The 22,391-nt window shown below is 35.5% G+C and overlaps 1 protein-coding gene across 2 annotated transcripts; it reads left to right on the top strand.

Annotated features, from left to right (window-relative positions):
• The first annotated feature begins 19,972 nt into the window (after positions 1 to 19,972).
• Positions 19,973 to 22,099, top strand: LOC111385603 (8-hydroxygeraniol dehydrogenase-like). Of its 2 annotated transcripts, XM_023010010.1 has the most exons (7): positions 20,031 to 20,095; positions 20,181 to 20,315; positions 20,414 to 20,527; positions 20,628 to 21,141; positions 21,235 to 21,388; positions 21,473 to 21,930; positions 22,068 to 22,099. In XM_023010010.1, exons 2-6 carry the CDS (start codon positions 20,218 to 20,220, stop codon positions 21,673 to 21,675), a joined length of 1,083 nt encoding a protein of 360 aa, XP_022865778.1. In that variant the 5' UTR covers positions 20,031 to 20,095; positions 20,181 to 20,217; the 3' UTR covers positions 21,676 to 21,930; positions 22,068 to 22,099. The 2 variants fall into 2 exon arrangements, with proteins under 2 accessions (XP_022865779.1, XP_022865778.1); XM_023010011.1 differs by lacking the exon at positions 20,181 to 20,315 and having other exon boundaries at positions 19,973 to 20,095.
• The last annotated feature ends 292 nt before the right edge of the window (positions 22,100 to 22,391 follow it).

Genomic DNA, 22,391 nt, shown 5'->3' with positions numbered 1-22,391 from the left:
GCGCCGTTTGCATCTTCAAAGCATCCCACTTTACCCTAGACCTATGCTATGACCTTTACTAAATTGCAACTTTAGTCCCTGAACTATTTGACCTGTACAATTTAGTCCTTGACTTTACAATTTTGACAAATAGGTCCTTTGGTCACAGATTGCCAATTACAAATTTTCCTAACAAACTCCCCCTTTGACATTCTGTGACAAAAATACTTATAATAGTCAAGGACAAAAATAAACATGACTCCAAACAACCTATCTATTCAACTAAAGTAGCAATCTCTTGTTGAACATGTTTCCTAAAAATCAAAAACTCAAATACCAAGTAAAAGCATATGAAATGGAAACAGTAAACAAGAAATCGATCATATGTCATTAACCAAATTAAGAAGCAATAATAATGTAAGTCAAAAAACACCAAAAACATACATTAATATTGCCAAAACATCAAAAAACTTAATCTAGTCATGAAGTATAACACAATTACCAAAAAATTGAAGATCTATCGATCTATTTATCCAAATATCTACTCCCCCTTTTTGTCACAAAGGACAAAGATCAAAACAATTAACTAACGAACTACGAGGCAGCACCTCCAGCATCTGAAGACTCAGCTCCGCTCTCAGCACTCGTGTCCTCCGCTATACTATCACGAATCCAACGCAAATGACGCTGACACACTGCAAGAGCACGACGAAAAGAAGAAAGCTCAGCTGACTGACGCTCCGACGCAGCACGTAACTACGTGATCTCTGCCATCATACGAGCCTGCTGCTCGACCAAAGTAGACATCTGTCCCATAAACATCACCATGGGGTCAACGGGCAAAGCAGCCACCCCAGGAGCAAAATTAGATGTCGAAGGAAAGGCAGAACTACGTGGAATGGTCGAAGGAAAAGCCGTACGAGGCGGGAGAAACACACGGGAACCCCCAGTAAGAATCTCAGTAATAGGATCAAAGGGCTCCGAAAGATCAAAAACATCAACGGCCGCTGCCTGACCTGTAGCATGAGCAGAAGAGGAAGATGACTGTACATGGGATCGACTCTGATGAATGGTCTGTTGTCCTATCGGACGGCCTATGCGACAAGTCGAACCCTCTGGAAAGGAAGCACCCAACGACAAAGCAACCCTATGAATCAAGCAAGCATAAGGCAACCCGATCCGACTCCTAGGAGTACGAAATGAAGCCAGAATATTCTGGCACACAAAACTAGGAAAGTCGATCGAGTCCCCTTGAAGAAGGGCATAAAGAAAACGGGCACGCACCATAGGTAATGAAGAGGTATGGGCAACCGGCCATAGGTTTGTACACACTATGCGCAACAACACCTGATGATCAGTAGGTAATGACCCCGTGGCCATCGCCGAAGGCCCCCCGATAGACGGGGTGTTCAAAAGCGTCGACCGAACAAGAGAATCTGCCGGAATAGAAGCAGGTAAAATATAGGGATAATTCGGATGGGTAATATGAGGTATACCTAAAGCATGAGCTACAGCCGACGGAGTAACCTTAAAAGAATGACCTCTAAGAGTAACCCGAAAAGACGAGCCGTCTATATCATGAATATTAGCATAGAATTCCTGAACGAGAAGTGGGGGAGGAGGTGAAAGACCAACAAGAAGGGGCTCCCAACCCCGGGAAATAAAAATGGTGGCGATATCAATAGGAAGGTCAGAGAGGATTACCTCACGCTCCATGAGAACCGGGCGTAAGGAGAATTGAGAAGTGAAGACCTCCTGAGCTGTAGCAGAAATGAATCTGGAATGACTATACGACGTCGAACCACTAGCTGGCTGCACAGAAGGTCGAGAACGCTTACGGACCATCTGGCACATGGAGAGACGGAACTTAATTAGTAAGATGAAGAATGCACGGGGTACGATGCAAAATGAAATGAAACACCGCACACACAAATGAGCCACGAAAGAGATGCATCAAAAAACGTGAACGACCCTAAGAGCATACCAAGCATGATGTAAATATACACGAAAAATATGTGCAAAAACACTCAATAAGTCATGTGACGAGAACGAAACAAAGACGGAATGAGGAGGAGGAAAACTGAAGCACACAAATGAAGGAAAACAAACAAAACATAACAGGGGACTTTCATCGAACACATGACGAGCGTCACTTCGGCACACAATTCCAAGCACATACGAGACCCAACAAAAACCAATCACGAAATGCATGAGGATCATAATAATGCACGTATCAAGCAAGCAAAACACAAGAACAATGAAACAACACAAACATGAGAAAAACAAGAAAAAAAATGAAAATACCTCAAAATCAAAATGAAGAAGATGAAATCCGGATTAGGAATCAAGGTTAGGGCCCTCAAACTTATGTAAGAAACCAAGTAATGTCAAGAGGTGGGAATCAAATGGAAGAAGAAAGAAAAAAAACAAGAGAGAAAGGGAAAAAAATGCGCGAAAAGAAACGAGTGAGGGGTTTAAAAAAAAGAACCGTCGCTCGAGCGAGGAATGGGCGAAACTCGAGCGAAAAGCCTTCTGCTTTTGTTGCTCGAGCTAAGTCCAGGCGAGACTCGAGCGAAATTCAAATGTCAAAAATAGCACCAAATTTTTGAATTTGAGAAAAAGAACACAAGTTTCAAGAAATAACGAAATTAGCTCCAAATCGTGTATTTTCAAAAATAAGACAAGTACAGAACATCGGAAAACTAATAAAAAAAAACGAAGCATGGGACCAATTATGTAAACTATACCAACAATAAGTATAAAGTCACAACCCCGACACTCAGCATATAGACAAATCGTAAGTCCGCAAATAGTTCAAAATTCCGTGGAATAAAGTGTATACAGAACATCACCGTGAAAAGTGTTACGTAGTCCATGCAAGTAAGACTCAAAACCTTAAATTAGTGAGAAAGGACACGTGAAAACAACCAGATAGAGGTGTATGTCTACCAAGTGACAGTCAAATCCAATTTCACGAGGACCTATATCAAATATTACGATTGTCACAATTTTACTCCCCCTAACTGTATGATGCAATAATTTTTATTTTTATTTTTTTGTAAATAGGAAGAGCAAAAGAACTTAAGTGCAATGCAATCCTCATTAGGCGACATAAATGACCCCAGTAACGAACTTTGGGTCGGTGACTCCCAAGTCAGACGACCCTAGGGCACTAGGTTAGAAACCCCTCAGGCTTAATTGTTCGAGTCAAGTAGGCCCCGAAGATAGTCATAAGTTCAACGAATAATCAAAATAAAACTTGGGAAAGACAATATTTATTAGGTTACACTCGTCCCAGATCAAGTCACATGTACATACACCCCAATCACAGAAGAACACCATCCCAAGTCTCACCTGTACGGTCAAGACTCGCTTACAGGACTACAGTGTGTGCTGTGTGAAAATGAATGACGAGCCATATACCCAGAACTCCACAAACAAAAATGAACAATGATGGAACCTTAGACACGTACATATGATAAAAATGGAGTTTGATCTTTAATGCACATGCCATATTCGTTACATAAAAGGCATAGGAAAAAAATTCTTAAAATAATTTTTTTTTATTTTTTTTTATTTACACACACAAAAGACTACGAAACTACAAACGAACAGTCAAAAATGCATCACACACACATAGATCACACGCAAGATATGAAGTAACTAGGTGCATATGTGATAAATGCAGGAATATGCATGAATCCATGATCAGATAGGTGAGCAAACACCAACAGCCATCCGAAGCGACTCAAACCTCAATCCATCTAGTGGTTTCGTAAGTAGATCTGCCAATTGATTATCAGTAGAGACATGGTCGAAAGAGACTACATGTGATTCACAAGCTCACGAATAAAATGATGTCGTATGTCAATATGTTTTGTTCGAGAGTGTTGAATGGGATTTTTAGAAATATTTATAGCACTTGTATTATCACAGAGAATAGTCATGGTCCCTTGACTAATCCCATAATCACTCAGCATCTGCTTCATCTAGAGAAGCTGAGTGCAGCAACTCCCTGCAGCTATGTATTTGACCTCTGCCATGGATAGAGATATAGAATTCTGTTTCTTACTCAACCAGGCTACGAGATTGCTACCCATGTAAAAACAACCCCCTGTCATGCTTTTCCTATCATCTGCGTTCCCGGCCCAATCGACGTCGGAGTAACCAGCCAAGTCAAGATTAGAATTCCTAGAATAGAATATTCCTAGATCAACTGTTCCACTCACATATCTAATGATACGTCTAATAGAGCTTAAGTGTGACTCTTTTGGATCTGCCTGAAATCGAGCACACACTCCAACACTAAAAGCAATGTCAGGTATAGTAGCTGTGAGATAAAGAAGACTACCTATCATGCTTCTATATAGGGAAGGATCGACACTCTTACCTAAAGCATCAAGACCTAACTTCAAGCTAGTACTCATAGGTGTCCTAGTATGCTTCTTATTATCCAGCCCAAAGCGCTTAACTAGATCCTTAGCATACTTTGACTGTGAAATGAACAGTCCATCCTCTTTCTGTCTCACCTGAAGTCCAAGGAAATAACTCAACTCCCCAACCATACTCATTTCAAATTCTTGCTTCAAACACTCAGCAAACTCATAAGCTAAAGACTCAAGAGGAGAACCAAAAATAATATCATCGACATAAATCTGAGCAATGGTGATAGTTTCTTCGACATGTCTAATAAATAAGGTCCTATCTGCACCACCTCGAGAGAATCCATGTTCTTCAAGGTATGATGTAAGTATCTCATACCAAGCTCTAGGAGCTTGCTTCAGACCATAGAGGGCTTTGTGAAGTTTGTAGACATAGTGGGGAAACTTAGGATCAACAAATCCTTTTGGTTGTTCCACATAGACTTCTTCTTGAAGAAGTCCATTCAAGAAGGCACTCTTAACATCCATTTGATGCAACTTGAACCCAAAGGTACATGCAATAGCAATCAGAATCCGAATAGACTCAAGTCATGCAACAGGGGCAAAAGTCTCATCAAAATCAATTCCTTCAACTTGAGTACAACCCTGAGCAACTAGTCTAGCCTTATTCCTAGTTATAGTACCTTGGTCATCTGTCTTGTTCTTAAAGATCCACTGAGTACATATAACATTACAATTCTCAGGTCTGGGAACTAAGATCCACACATTGTTCCTCGCAAATTGATTGAGCTCCTCATGCATCGCATTCACCCAACACTCATCACTAAGAGCCTCTTCAACTTTCTTAGGTTCTACCTGAGAGACATAGCTAGTGTATGCTAGATTGTTCAGTACTCTCCTACGAAGTCTCATACCTTCATCTAGATCCTCAATGATATTGTCCTTAGGATGATTAGACTTAACCCTAGTCGATGGTTCCTTACGATCTTTATCTCGATCTTGTGGAAGTGTTTTCTTTTCAGGTGTTTCAGGTTTCCTAAGAGATGATTCAGACACAGGTGGCTCAGTAGGATCACTAGAACTTATAAGATCACCATCTTTATCACAATTTTCAACACTCTCCCCCTCACTCACAGCATCATCTATCACAACATTTACTGACTCCATCACCACACGAGTACGTAAGTTATACACCCTAAATGCTCGGCTATTTCTAGAGTACCCTAAGAAGATTCCTTCATCACTCTTCGATTCAAACTTACTCAAGTTCTCTCTATCACGCAAAATATAGCACTTACTCCCAAACACTCGAAAGTACTTAACAGTAGGCTTTTTACCCTTAAGTATCTCATAAGGAGTCTGATCGGTCTTGGGTCTAAGGTAAACTCTATTAATTATGTGGCATGCAGTGTTAACAGCTTCTCCCCAAAAATGTAGGGCTAGTCCCTTGCCATGAAGCATGGCTCTAGCCATGTCCTGAAGAACCCGATTCTTCCTTTCAACCACCCCATTTTGTTGAGGAGTGATAGGAGAAGAGAACTCATGCAATATCCCTTCATCCATACAGAAACTTTCAAGATTAAAATTCTCAAACTCTTTTCCATGGTCACTACGCATTCTAGACACTTTGAGATTTAGTTCATTGCTAAGCCATTTACACAAAGACTTTATGAGATCACATGCATCAGATTTTTCCCTAAGCAATTCTATCCATGTGAATCTCGAGAAGTCATCTACCACAACAAGAATGTATTGCTTACCACCTAAACTCTCAGTCCTAGATGGTTCTATTAAATCCATGTGTATCAATTCTAGGGGTCATTTAGTCAGAATTTTTGAAGTCTTCTTATGATTCCCCTTAAGTTGTTTACCTAGTTGACATGGTCCACACACAACATTTTCACTAGGACCTATCTTAGGCAAACCATCTACCAATTCTTTCTTAACCAGTTGTACTAGACTCTTATAGTTCAAATGACCTAATCTTTTGTGCCAGAGTTCACTCGCATCAATTTTAGCACTCATACATACATAGTTAGAATTAGGCAAGACTCCATAACAATTATCAGTTGTTCTAACCCCTTCAAGAACCACCCTACCAGACGAATCATACACAGTACATCTCTTTTGCACAAAACTCACCTCAAAATCAGCATCACAAATTTGACTAATACTTAACAAGTTAGACTTTAAACCTTCCACATAAAGCACATTAGAGATCACAGGTAAACCATGTATTTGTACAGTACCTTTGCCAAGAATAGGTGCAGAACCCCCATCTCCAAAGGTAACAATACCACCGTTACATTCATCAAGGGTAGTGAACAAAGCCTTATTACCACACATATGCCTAGAACATGCACTATCTAAGTACCACATGTTGTAATTTTGGGCTTTCAATGCAACATGAGCAACAAAACACTTTTCTTGACCTGAATGTCTAGCTAAATCACCCTTTTTGACCCAAACTTTCTTAGATGATAAAGTACTCCTAGTAAGCTTAGTAAGCATCTCAGTCAAATGACTAACCTGATTAGACAGAAAGCTAACCTGACTAGGAATGTTCAAATTTTTACGCTCATTCCCTAACCTATAGCATCTAGGCCTAGTGTGTCCTAAGGCTCCACAGTGGTGATAGGTGGGAATGAACCTAGGCTCAAAGGTACGTGGCTGAGGGTATCTGGGTATGAAGTTCCTACGTGATTGATGACTCTGTTCTCTCGGAACATTCTTACTCTTATTTGAACTACTAACAGCATTAATTTTCTTAAAGGCAGAAACAAAAACAGTCTTAGAAGGTCCAGCAACATGTGTATTATCCTCAACATATCCTAGACCCTTCCTATCTCCTGCAGGCTTATTCATTTCCAAAATATTGTCCAATTTCTTAGTCCCACTTACGAAAGTCTGGAGATGAGCATTAGATTTCACCAATTCACTAGTCAAAGTCTTAATCTTGTCTTCTAACTTCTCATTGACACACTTTAACTCACTGCCACTCTTAAGTGAATTCTGAAGATTACTAGCAAGTTTCTCTTTTTCTCTTTCAAGTTCATCAACCTTTTTGAGTAGGGCTTTATTGGCCTTTTTGATTTTAAGACTCTCCTTAAATAAACGTTGATAAGCTTCTTGTATGTCTATGTCATCCTCTTCCTTATTACTAGAATTATCGTTTGGAAGTTCTTCCTCAACCTTGTCACTCTCCTTATCAGATTCACTCTTAACAATCGATACAAATGCCATATAGTTTCCTTCGTCCTCACTACTAGAAGATTCCTATCTATCACTGGTCTCAGATTCATTATCTGTAAGTGAGACAACTAAGGCCCTACCTTTCCCTTTTCTTTGGTTCTTCTTATAACTAGGGCATTCATTCCTATAGTGACCTATACCTTGACACTCATGGCACCTAACCAAACGTGGTTTATCACTCGACCCTTTATTGTTAAACGTTTCAGTTTTTGCTTTTGTGAATCTGCTAGGAGCTCCACTCTTTTTATCCTGAGGTTTTCTCCTATTTTTGAGAACTTTTTGAAATTTCTTAACAAAGTATGCGATTTCCTCGTCCCTAAGTGACTCGGTATCAGAAGATTCATCTTCTTTGATGGATTTTAGGGCTATGGACTTTCCTTTCTTAGGTTGTGTAATAGTGAGTTCATAAGTTTGCAACGATCCTACCAGTTCTTCAATTTTAACTTCATCTAGGTCCTTACTTTCCTCAATGGCAGTGACTTTAGGCCTAAATCTCTCGGGCAGGGACCTAAGCACTTTTCTCACAATTTTAGACTCGGGAATTTTCTCACCTAGATTGAAGCTAGAGTTAACAATGTCATTCAATTTAGCATAGAATTCGTCAAACATTTCATCATCCTTCATTCTCACTTCTTCAAACCTAGAAGTTAGCATTTGAAACTTAGAGTTCTTTACCGTTTTAGTTCCCTCATGGGTAGTTTCAAGAATGTCCCAAACCTCTTTAGCAGTTTCACACATTGACACTCTCCTAAACTCTTCGGGACACACTGCCATAAACAGGGCATGAAGACCCTTGTTATTCCAATTACACTCAGCTATTTCATCCTTAGTCCATAGTGATATGTCGGTAAGGTTAACAGTCCCTGATACGATAGTAGAGGGAGGTTTCCAACCATTTTGCACACTTACCCAAACATGCTCATCTAAAGACTTAAGAAATGCACGCATTCTAACCTTCCAATAGGCGTAATTACTTTCGTCAAAATACGAAGGTACAGAAAGTGATTGACTCATCTAGACAACTATGGGTCAGGACTCGAGATTTAGCTCTGATACCACTTGAAAAAGCAATAGTTCGACCCAACCAACACCTAGAGGGGGGTGAATAGGTGTTTATGCGGAATTAAAACAATTAATTAACTGATGCAACAAGTCACATCAATTATACATTGCCTAGATTCATTCACATACTTTATCTACCTAAGTTGAATTATCGATTGAAAAATAGATAACAGAAAGCAGTAAAAAACACAACAGAATGTTGACAGAGAAAATCCAACTGGGTAAAAACTCCGGGCACAAGCCAGTAGAGATCCACTATAGAAGATATTGACTTACAGTACGTCAGACATTATTGATTCTAACAATATTCTGACCTCCTTACTGTATCGACCACAGCTATCTTGGATTTTGCAGATCTGCGCCAAAATCCCAGCTTTGAATAGCTTCTACCTCAGTACGTCAGACATTATTGATTCTAACAATATTCTGACCTCTTTACTGTATCGGCCACAGCTATCCTGAATTTTGCAGATCTGCGCCAAAATCCCAGTTTTGAATATCTTCTACCTCCTGTGAATCACCAAGCACTCCAGCTCTTCAAGCAATTTTCTTCTCGGATCTTCAAACAGATAATCTTCTGGAAGTTTATATGGAAATATGAAAGGGTATTTTGGTTTTATGAGAGTTGATGTTTTTATTCAAAGAACCATGAGAATCAAAGATGAAAAGCATGAATTTATTTTGGCTCTTTATCCTTTGGAAGTTGAGAGGAATTGTTGTTTTAATGTTTTCCAAAGGTCACGTAAGAAAATCGGACGTTTTGTTTATATAGTAGGTCGAATTTGGTAATATAGGGCGTTAAAAATTCGCGAGGCATTAAAATTATCAAAGGCCAGATAACACAGTCGCTCGAGCGAGGTCCTGGCGAAACTCGAGCGACGTACCTTCGCTCAGGCGATAGACCATCGAAACTCCAGCGAGGTCAGTTCTCCAATTTTGGCTCTAGCAAGGTCAGGGCAAAATTTCAGAGACATCAATGCGCCGTTTGCATCTTCAAAGCATCCCACTTTACCCTAGACCTATGCTATGACCTTTACTAAATTACAACTTTAGTCCCTGAACTATATGACCTGTACAATTTAGTCCTTGACTTTACAATTTTGACAAATAGGTCCTTTGGTCATAGATTGCCAATTACACATTTTCCTAACATAATTTAAAGGACAAATTTTATGTCAAGATTATTCTTAACGTGTTCAGTAGAGGTTCAGCGAACAAGAAAATGATTTTCCTTACTAGCAGGTTCAGTCTTTGATTATTATATTTCAATTTTTTGATCGTTATTTTACTACATTTTGTTTTGCTGATCTGAGCATTACAGTGATTTATTCGCTAAATTTGGTATTTCTTTAGAAAATAATCGATTGAAGAAAACTGACTCCCGATCTTAACAAGTGTTGCCTGAGATCTGAGTTATCAATGGCATTTTTTTTTATCCTGAATTGTTGTGAGAAGAAAACCAAAATTATTTTTTTGGGGGGGGGGGGGGGGGGGGGACGACACATTTTATTGGGAACGAAACTAGAAACTTTTAAATGGAGTTTTCAATCTCAACCCTGAGTAGGGAAAATGAGGTACAAACATTATTTTTCCTTTCTATTTTGATGACTTTAAATTGTGTTTTACGAATTGTGACAGTCTGTTGACCTAAAATATAAAGGAAAATTTGTTAATGTACAATCAATTTCTTAGTTGCATCTTTGAAAAAATTTCTTGATGCAATGGTCAAGGTGACTTCTAATTAGGAACGTTAAATTTTTGCATCCCAAAATTAATTCTCTAGTTCATATACTAAATTGGCCTAATAACTTTAATATGACATTCTTCCAACCCTTTTTTTGGCATTGTCTCTAATTTTAATGTGGATAATTATATGGTAGAAGTAAGGCAAATTTTTGTCTAAATATATAGTGAGATATTACATTATATACTATAATCAAAACTAGTATTTTGTCATTCCTGTGATTTTGGATTAGATCACATGGGAATTCTTTGACTTTATTTTGGAAAAATGGTTAAAAGATTTAAACCTCAATAATGTATTTAATTGATATTTTAAAAAAACATTTAAACGTAACTCCTTTAAATAATAGTGATTTATTATGTTTGTAGGTCACATGCACTTTTGGAAGACTCACAATGTAAGAGTTGCCATAATCCAGTGACTATGGGATTGGATTATTTCCTAGAGACTCCTATTAGAATCAAGATTAGAGTACATGGTCATTAAGAACGCTACTCGCTATGAATTAGAGTCTAAATCAAACCATGTGTGGAACACTTGAAATTTGGCCAAAAAGACCTAATTCAAAGCTTAGTCTATTATGACTCTCTCAAATAAAAATTGTTATCACTAATTGAGGTTTAAGTCCAAAAGACGCATATACTTATTACACAGCATTATGTTGCTATATATAATTATATATTTTTAAAAGTTTAAAACTTGTGGGAGATTGTTACAACATTTTGAAAAAAGTTTTAAACTTTTACAACAAATATTAATTTTCCGCTTTCATTTTAAAATTAAGTTTTAATATAAAATTAAATCTCATAATTTAGATAGTAACTTAAATATGATTTATTTTCATGAATGCGGGGGTTGAATTTCTCCCAATAAAGGGGAGTGATTTTCATGAGATTAACCATAACATAAAAAGGATGAACTAATAGAATACTCTCTATACTTCTATATTATTTTATATAGTTTGGCAACTCAATAAAGGTTTCGCCACTTATCTCCCTATGATCGTGCCTATGGAAGGAAAATCGACTGTGAACCATATGAATTTTATCTTGGAATCATGTAGTGTCGAAAGTATCCGCACGAAGGGAAGCAATATGATTCTAGGACAACGTATTCGACGTAACTCCCAATGCTTGATATCTAACTCTTCTTCTCATATATTTATATTATTATTGAATGATTTTTGTGTTATATAAATTGATTATGTTTTTTTTAATAAACATCTATACACAAATCACCCAATTTTCACAACAATTATTAAACGTCCAAAGGTGTAAAACATATGGATAACAATTGAAGATTAGGAGTAGACGCGGTCCAGTTCCAAAGGGAACCGCACCGAATGGAAAACCAATGAGAATTTTAGAAATGGAATCCTTGGATCCATAGCTAATTACGGAACGGAACCGGAACCGAACCAATCGGTTTCGCTTCAATCTGGTTCGATTTTTTACATTGAAAATGTCAAAATAAAATATTCACTGATAAAAAATCTAAAATTTTTACCAACGTGATACTTTTAACAAAATATAGAAGAACCGAACATACTATTCAAAGATTAAAAGAAAACTAATTATACAAATTTAAAAACAATATCCGAATAATATAAGTTAGTATCATCAAACAATCATCAACTTATCTAAACTGCATAGTACTCCAATGATTAATTTTTTTTCATCAAAATCAAAATTCTACATTAAATTGGACACTCTTTAAAAATTTATTGCAACTTTTGGTTCTGTCGATTATAATTTGTAGAAATCTCGATGAAAAGTTTCGATCGGATCAACAACTATGTAATCAAAGTGAAAACAAAATAAAACTTTCGCATCTTAGAAATGAAATTATATATTGTAAATAAATTTATTTATGTATAGATTTACCCAATATTCTAATTTGGCTTGAGGATAAATTAATCAAAAAATTATAAGAACAGAGAATGAAAGAATCAAAGAGAAGAAAAAAGCTAGAATCTAAAATGAAGAAGAAACCCGATTATTTTTTATAAAAGTCATTAGAGATTGAGTTATATATATTACAAAATAAATAAATAAATCCTATGAGAACCATCCGGTTCCCCGTGGTTCCCATACTAGAATCGAGAATCAGACTGAAATCGATTAGTTCTTAGCCCAAAATCAAATCGTTGTTTGGAAGATCCAGAACCGAATCGACCAGTTCTGAATGGTTCCAATCCGGTTCCACTGATTTCGAGAAAAAATGCCCACTCCTATTGAAGATGATAAGGTATTTAGTTTTGAACCTCTACGTGGTTAATTAGGTAGAATAATAGCACGTAATAGTCTAGCAAAAATCAAATTAGTCCATTTGTTTTATGAAAATCTTTTATTTTTCTTAATTTCTACTAAGGGAGTGTTTGATAGCATGGAAATGGGAAAAAAAAAAGATGGAATTGGAATTAGAAATTCCAACTTTTTGTGTTTGATACCTTATATTTTTCATGGAATTGCATTTCTAGGATTTCTTGAAACTTGGAATTTTCCTTATTTTGGTGGAATTTGAATTCTCACTATATATGGTGAGAATTCAAATTCCACCCTACTGTAGCGGCTTTTTTATTATTATTATTATTTTTATTTTTGATTGGTAATGGAAACCAATTCTAAGAATTATTGTAAAAAAAATATTTTCCTTTAATTGACAATTTTCATGTAAAACAAAACCAAACGAATATAAAAATACACTTTTATTTCAACATTTTCCACCTAGAAAATTATATCAATCAAACACAATAATTTACAATTACCAGGAAAATAATTCTAAGTAATTCAATTCCCTAAAATTCATTTTTTAGACAATTCAATTCCATCTTTGCAATCAAACGGACCCTAACTGTTTTCCAGCATCATCAAAAGAATATATCTTCTGAAGTCTTCCGTTCGCCTTGACAAAAGGAGAAAAATGAAATAAAAAAGAAATGGTGTAACCCGGTGACAACTTCCTCTTTGGACTCCTACCTTTGTCTATCGACAATGTCCGGCCTATGGCCCCCACACTCAATCGATGGAGATGGAGTCAGTTTTTCTTCTTTTGAATCTCGTTCCAACTTTGGACCCATTAACTTTAAGTTGACTGATCTTCCAAATCTAGTTTCACTTTCTCTACCGAAGTAAATTATACGTTCTTGACAACTCTAGTTTAAGTTTGCTTTCAATAACCGCTAGTGATGATAATTAACGTGCTATTTAATTATTTTTCTAGCGAAATAAACAAGAATTTAAAACGGGCAAGTGGCACTGTAATTCCAAGAAGCTGCAACTTTGCAAATGAAAAATAAGTCTTCATGTGGCCAACCGGTAACAACAACTATTCTCTAAAAAGTATACCCATTTGCGTACAATTCAAAATAAATCAGCTACCAGTTCCGCTCGATAAAAAGACACTTGGCATATTTTGATCAACTTTCCAGAATTTTTAACAGAATAAGTGTGTTATGTTTGCTGGAATTCGAATAATAAGGACTTTATTTTCTGGAATTTGAGTACAAGTTTATAAAGAGATTTTTACAGCTCGCACTTTCTTTTGTGACCTTCACCCCCTGTATAGGCCTTTGGACTCGAGCTTGTCGTCCTAGTCAATAGTCATGCCAAGCTACAGTTTCCAATCGAAGTTCATGCGCCATTGTCTGTTTTGCAGAGATTCAATTGTGAAAAGTCACTTAGAACGCTTAGATACACTAGAAAGTTTGACTAACGCGATATAGTGTCAAATTCAAATTTAAGCGTTACCTAATTTACGTTCCAAGTTAACAATTTGTTTAACCTTACGTGCGGAATTAATTAATCAAAGCAACAAGCCAATTTAATTAATGTTTAGTTGGTTAAACATACAATCCAATTAATTCCTAAGGTTGAACTGCCGGTTTGCATAATATAAAATAAACAATAAATACAACAATTCACAATATGATAACGGAGAAACCCTAACGTAGGTAAAATTTCGGGACCAAGCCAGTGATATTCACTATACTAATTCAGCAAGTACAAATGACCAAACTTTGTACCCTATCAGACCTGCTATTCCAATTTCACGATCTACTACCGTAGATACATCTAGTCTCCTGCTACACTTCATGATCTACCTCCAACAGCTCAATCTACCGTCCACTAAAGCATCTTGGTCCTTAGTTGATTTTATCTTCAAGTGGAATTCCAAGAACCCCCCATTCTTGTCCGATTCACTGCGCTTGACATTCACCTCTTTCAATCCCCAATGAGAGTGTCATCTCCTCAAAAGGTTAAGAAAGAATGGTGTTTTGAGTTATGTAAATTCGATGTTTTTCTCAAAACAATGGTTGCCGGATCACAATATTGATGTAGATGGAATCACCAATTAATTTTACCTTGGACCTCTTCAAAGATGTTATGAATATGTTCGGCAATGAAAGAATTATGTAGCAATCTCTCAAAAATTGTGTTAGGGTTTGGGTATTTATATTTGAAGATGTCTAGATGGTATGGGCCGAGTAAAACATTTCAAAAATGTGAACTAGGGGTTTTGCCGCATGAGAATGTCACTCGAGCGAGGGCTGGCAAGAATCGAGTGAGAGGTATTCTGTTTTTTTGTTCGAACGAAATGTCAGCGAGAATCGAACGACAGTGAGTAGTCGTCAGAAATTTTATCATAACTTTCTCTCTTAATATTCAATTGAGGTGATCAACTTGCATTGGAGAGCTAACTCAAATAGCTACAATTCTTCTAGGATTAGACTTGTCCAAATTCCAATGTTTTCTATGAGAAATATGCGTTGCAAATTACAATTAAAAATTTGGAACATAATTTATGCGATTCTTTGATATTCTTTAGACTTCTAATTGTATTACAATGATCTTATATTATCTTTTTGGACATCTTGGACTTCTTCAATGACTCGAGCACTAATTTATCTCATCTATACAAAATTGCACCCTAAGCCCTTGACTTTTACAAGAATGTAAAATTGAATCCTTGACTTTTACAAACATACAATTACGCTCGTTTTGTTTACAGAATTGCCGAGTACACTTTTAGACCTAACAAATTGGTTGAAAGTTCGATTGCAATGAATTATCATGATATTCAGACGGTAGTCCTACATCTCTAGTTATTGTGACTTTTCTTTGATTGGTTACTGTCGAAAGTGTTGCCCTCTAGGTGGCAGCTTTTCAATCATGTTATGATCGTGCTTTTGAATTACGTATCTCATGGGACGACCTATATAACGGTGGGTATTGGGTCGACCCTCGGTGTTGACATGTTGGCTTCGATGAAAATGGCTCATTTGACCAAGTAGAGGAAGGTACTAGGTATAGAGAATTGAATAAAAATTTAATTTAACTATTATGTCTCTTTATACTTTTGTATAATAAAATTTGTAATTTTCTTCTGGAAAGTTTGAAATGTAGTCCAACAAATTTTGAGAAGGCAGCCAGCACCATTAAAATCGACGAAATTATAGTGTTTCGTACGCTGGAATATAATATAGTCCACCATTTTGGCATATTTGAATATAATATGTGTTCCCACTTGCAAGTACTTAATTTTTCTAGAAGGTTCTTCTATTCATTTTGGTGGCACAAAATCAAGACGAAAAATCGCTTTCCCATCTAACTAAACTACTACGCCCATTGATGGCAGATTGATTTGGGGGTTAATGGAAAATGAGATGGAAGGGTATAATGGTCAATTTGAAGATTTTCAATTTCAATTTTAATTTTATTTTTAATATGTACACTAATTTATTATTTTACATAGATAAAAATACCCAGAACTGATTAAACCTAAATTTTCATGTGTCTAAATGTCTCAGATAATGTTCTCGGAATCGGTATTTTTTAAATATTCTTTTCGTACAATTTACTTTATATTGTTTTAGAGTTGTACAATTATGAAAAATTAATATTTTTAAAATAGTAAATGAAATTAACTTTCTTACATTAATAAGTAAAAACATAGAAAAACCACAAGAAATAAATTAATTTCTATTTTGAAGTTTGCTCTTCTGTTTGAGTCGTCAAACTTGCAATAATGTTTGTTAAAACAAGATACCAACAATTGACGGAATAGCACCAACTTGAATAATGGGTTTAGGAGGGAGGGAATTTACAAGTCTTTCACGAGTTTTTTACTTTTCTCGCCACTTTTTGACCATATTTAGCACAATACGAAGACCATTACCTCTATTCCTTACATTCGGTCAATTGGACGTATTAGATTGTAATCAAATATTAATAAGTAGATCAATAATGTCTACATTCGTCATTCATTCGATTTCAAGTAGAAGTTGATATCTTATTTTAAGATGTCCAATTTTGAACCTTTCGAATGAGAGTTTTCATTTCTATTTATATAAAAATGTACTCACTCAAAAAAATTTCATGAATGTATCTTGTGGTCTAGAAATAATTAAATAAAATTGTCATCTTCATATATATTGAAATTTATATGCTCATTTTCTATGTGAATACTAACAACACCATGAGACATAATTGTAAGATCCATGGTATATTGCCCCCCAGGGCACATCCAAGTTGGCGGAACAATCACATTGGGGGGCTCTGGAACCAAGTGTGGGGAGTTCGATTCCTGGTTGGAGCAGCCAAGTGATGAGATTGTCTTATTCTGAGAATGTTTGGTTAAAAATGATGTGTAAATAAAAAAAGTTTGGAAAGAATGATCGTCAAACAGGGCTAATTATTCGTTGTTAGCCTGTCATTCTTTAATGGATGTGAGATTAATGAATAGATTAAGCTCTGTACTTTGTCTATGTTATTGTTTACGTACAAATTATCATTTATCGATAAATGAACATTTATTAATTAAAAAACTTTATATTCTTAAAAATGTACAAGAATTATTTTTCTAAGCTTAGATACATGTACAATTTTAAAATAAAAAACGACGGTTGTGACCAAAATTTATATGATGTACATATAAAAGAAATTATTGCAAATTATTTTCGACAATGCGAATTTTAGTTAGATGAAGATATTGATTTTGAACCACAAGTTGATTCGGTCAAGATGAAGATATTGATTTTGAACATCAAAAACAACCATTGAAAAATTTATCGAATGTATAATCAGGAGATATCATTTTTAAGTAGTTGTAAGTTAACTAATTACTTTCTTCAAAATAAAGAAAAAAAAATTAACAAGGATGTTCTCAACTAAAATTTTAATGAATTTTAAATTATTATAAATTCTAATGAATTTTGTGAATTTGAATAAATTCATACAAATTTCATAAGAATCTCATCAAATATGTTGAAATTTCAAAAGATTTACTTATATGTATTTTTAAGCTTGAAATCCATCCAAATCTTTTAAAATCCTTCTATTAATGAAATATTTATAAATCCACTAATTATTGAAGATACCTAAATTTTAAAGGATTTCATTAAAATCTCAATTGAAATTACCTAAATTTTAATAGATTTCATTAAAATAAAATCTCAATCGAAGATACCTAAATTTAGAACGACTTTTAAAATCTATCACAGTCTCAATTGAAGACACTCTCTTAAATGTGGAGTAAGCATTTCAGAAAATTAGTGATGGTATTGAGTACTGAGTTCATTTTGAGTGTAGGCAAAATTCAAGTAACTTAGATGCATATTTTAAGAAGGGTTCAATTAAGGAAACATAAGTATTCAAACAAAACGTTCTTGAATACGAAAATTTCAAGTATTTAAGTAGCTATTATTTTATATGTTTATCGAACCCTAAAAGATTTTAAATATATTTATTATTTCATACATCAAGTGAGGTTATTAATTTAGTACCATCAATCGTGTTGGTACTGAAAATTGTATTATTTGTAAAGTATTATGAACGTGACCTCATTATACGTATGAAGAGATAAATGGAGATCAATTTAAATAAATTTTTAGAAAACATCGACGGGACATTCATCTTCTTGTTTCTCGATTCATTTTTCGTGACTCCGAATCCTCGAACGGTGTTTATCATAGCAAACAAGAGGCATAAAAGGCAAACGTATACAAGACAAAAATGGCTCACCCACCTAACTAGTCCAATTAACGGTGCACACATAGACGGATTGATTTTTGGGAAAAAAAATTGGATTCTAGAAGACATTGTGTAATGGGGCGAATGGAAAATGAAATCTAAAGGGTATAGTTGGGAATTTGGAGTCTTTCTTTTTAACTTATTATACACAAATATATATATATATATATATAGGCCCCGTTTGGTACCTATTTTTGTAAGAATAAGAATGAAAAATATAACCGTTATGGGACCCATGACTTGATGTGATGGATAATAATCATATTTTCATTTTTGTGGCCAAATAATGGAAATCAAACTATGGCATAAATTAAAATACTAAAAAATTTTAAATAATATTATCGCAATCTAAGTCTTAAATATTGTTTCCTGAATCGGTTAAAGGGTATAGTTGGGAATTTGGAGTCTTTCTTTTTAACTTATTATACACAAATATATATATATATATATATATATATATATATAGGCCCCGTTTGGTACCTATTTTTGTAAGAATAAGAATGAAAAATATAACCGTTATGGGACCCATGACTTGATGTGTTGGATAATAATCATATTTTCATTTTTGTGGTCAAATAATGGAAATCAAACTATGGCATAAATTAAAATACTAAAAAATTTTAAATAATATTATCGCAATCTAAGTCTTAAATATTGTTTCCTGAATCGGTATTTTTTGAATTTTCTTTTTATAAAATTTAGAAAAGTAACGTGTTTAAATTATAAAGTAAATAAACCTCCTATGTTTATAACATAGAAAAAGCACACAAAATAAATAGATTTTTATTTCAAAATATAATCATTCAAAGTTTGCTCTTCTCTTTTTGAGCAGTCAAACTTGCACTAAATGTTATTTGGAAAAAGAGATCAAGATATAAGAATTTAAGAAAGGAAATTTTGAGAAAATAGCTCCAAATTCGGTGAAGAGGGGAAACTTTTACTAGACTTTGATAAGTTTTACTTTTCTCACCCCTTTTTGACTATTTACATCACAATACGAAAAATAATTTTTTTTTTTTAACTAACTATAGATTATTTCTTCCTTCATATGTGAATACGTAATCAATTTTCTCTCTTTCATTTGATCGGTTTGTATCTTCTAAAGTGTAATAGAGTGTCAATAAACAGATCTATAATATTTACACATGTAATTAATTCTATTTAATTTCAAATGAAATTAGTTACTCTGAATCGAGAACATGTCCAATTTCAATCTTTCAGTTGAAAATTTTTATGAAAATCATTATGTGAGAGTCGAAAAATAATTAAATGAGTTAGAATTGATAGTTTTTTTTTAATATAGATATGAACAACGAGAGACTAACGTACGAAATTTATAGACTTTTTCTATCTAGATCTCATCAACGAGAGACCAACGTATGTCTTTGCAAGCCAACAAACGGATAATTCACACGTCTAAAATTTCTAGGTATGGTCGAGGATATAAATATATTTTAACCTTAATATAATATATTTATCCAAAGAAATGAACAGGTAGGTTTTCTTTTTGGAAAATGCTATTTGTTACGTATAGCAAAACATTTTCATTTTTTAAGTTTAATAAACATTATTGCAAGAGACGGGTCAAACTTTCAAACTAGCAGAGTCCCTTCTGCGCATTTTTCTCCTTTCAACTTCTCCAGAAGGTATGGATCGCGATTCTTTGTTTTTGGGCGTTATAAAACCATGCCAACTTGTGGAGTAACCCGTAACTTATTGCCGCTCTCTCAGTTTGCTCAAATATTCACACAGCAGAAAAGCTAAAGAAATGGCAAAATCACCAGAAACAGAGCACCCCGTGAAAGCTTTTGGATGGGCTGCCAGAGACCCATCTGCGCATTTTTCTCCTTTCAAATTCTCCAGAAGGTATAGATCACGATTCTTTAGTTTTTTGGCGTTATTTTCGTAATACTTTTGCATTTTGTGGTTGGATATATTTTGAAGGATTTGGTGCACTTTTGCAGGGCCACAGGTGAGCGCGATGTGCAGATTAAGGTTCTATATTGTGGGATCTGTCATTCGGATCTTCATATGGCCAAGAATGAATGGGGCCTAACTCAGTTTCCTGTTGTTCCAGGGTAAGATCACCCCTCTTTATCCCCCTTTATACAAAATGCTATTTTCAAATCTTTCCTAGAAGGAAAGTAACCGATGTTGAACCGGGGCTGTTTATTACAGGCACGAGATCACGGGCATAGTAACAGAGGTTGGTAGCAAGGTGGAGAAATTCAAGGTCGGAGACAAAGTCGGAGTTGGATGCATGGTTGGATCATGTCGTGAGTGTGACCAATGTGCCAACGATCTTGAGAATTACTGTTCAAAATATATACTCACCTACAGTTCCCGTTACACTGATGGAACGGTTACATATGGAGGTTACTCTGACAAAATTGTTGCTGACGAGCACTTTGTTATTCGTTGGCCGGAGAACTTGCCTCTTGATGCCGGTGCTCCTCTCTTATGTGCCGGGATTACGACTTACAGCCCCTTGAAGTACTATGGACTCGACAAGCCCGGATTGAATATTGGCGTCGTTGGTCTTGGTGGGCTCGGTCACGTAGCTGTAAAATTTGCTAAGGCTTTCGGGAGTAAGGTGACAGTGATAAGTACATCTATTAATAAGAAGAAGGAAGCGACTGAACGTCTTGGTGCGGACTCATTCTTAGTTAGCCGTGATCAAGAGGCGATGGAGGTGAGAAATTTATATGAATAAATGTTACGACTCTACTAGCTCAAGCTTTCAGACGAGATTGTTTAATGTTGAGTTTTTGTGATGTGTTAATAGGCTGCAGCTGGGACGTTGGACGGAATCATTGATACCGTGTCTGTTGCTCACCCCCTTCTACCATTGGTAAATTTGTTAAAGCCTCATTCACATCTTATCATGGTCGGTGCCGCAGAAAAGCCACTCGAGGTGCCAATGTTGCCTCTGATTTTTGGTGAGAAATTCAATCGATGTTTCTCACGAGTTTCGATTGTTTGGATCTTAAAATAATGGCCTAACATACCTAATGTATTAACAGGTAGAAAGTCGATAAGTGGCAGTCGAATTGGAGGATTAAAAGAGACTCAAGAAATGGTCGATTTTGCCGCAAAACACAACATATCTGCAGATGTCGAGATCATTTCCATGGATTATGTCAACCCTGCAATGAAGCGTCTCGAGAAATCTGATGTTAAATACCGTTTTGTCATCGATGTTGCAAATTCATTAAAGGTCGAGTAAATTATGCTTTTCATTCTTTCTTGAAGATTTATACTGTTGTGAAGAGGAAGAAGACAACACCGTCGGGGGAATTTGTGTTTCGGGACTTGATTTTGCACCACCTCTAAAATAATTGGTCTTTTTTTTTTTTTGTAAAACATTTTGTTTGTTGTGAAACCATATTGTGTTACATTGGAAATTCAGTTTTTTACAATAAACTGTTGCTGAAGAACAACGGTGTACTTCCCTTTCAACTTCTGAAATATATACATAAACATAGCCAACTGCAAGTGTACAAGTAGCCTTCCATTCTGTACCCTTGAAGGCATAACCTGCGATTTACCTCCCTCACGATGCTCTAGAATAAGGGCGATGGGGGACCCTTAATGTTTGGGTTCAACCCTTTTATAAACATAGCCAACTGCCGCCCTGAAGTTTAGGTAAACTGACATGTCTTGAAACTTCCTGGAAAGTACACTGCTTTAGTTCCCAATATTTCAGATTTTCTATTGAAAGGAAAGCGTGTAATTTGTGGTACATGAATTTAGAAGATGTTTTTATGCTCCTTGTCTTTATTGAGAATTTCCCATTATTGGCGAGTGTCCAGAGAAGCACCTCACAATCTTCAGAATAGTGCTCACTTCAATGAGGGAGTAGGCCAAGGGCGGACCTAGAAACTTTTTTTCATTGCGGGAGATATTAATAAAAGTGAAAATAACAACATTATAACACAAATA

The sequence above is a fragment of the Olea europaea genome, unplaced genomic scaffold (genome assembly GCF_002742605.1).
Source record: "Olea europaea var. sylvestris unplaced genomic scaffold, O_europaea_v1 scaffold3217, whole genome shotgun sequence".
In the NCBI taxonomy this organism is placed as follows: Eukaryota; Viridiplantae; Streptophyta; class Magnoliopsida; order Lamiales; family Oleaceae; genus Olea; species Olea europaea.
Note: the sequence above shows the minus strand (reverse complement) of the source record. Positions and strands in the feature narration are given on the sequence as shown.

Coding starts and splice junctions, on each gene's coding strand:
- LOC111385603 (XM_023010010.1), top strand. CDS start 20,218: ATGGCAAAATCACCAGAAACAGAGCACCCCGTGAAAGCTTTTGGATGG. Junction 20,528..20,627: donor CAGTTTCCTGTTGTTCCAGG/GTAAGATCACCC, acceptor TGTTTATTACAG/GCACGAGATCACGGGCATAG. Junction 21,142..21,234: donor GTGATCAAGAGGCGATGGAG/GTGAGAAATTTA, acceptor ATGTGTTAATAG/GCTGCAGCTGGGACGTTGGA.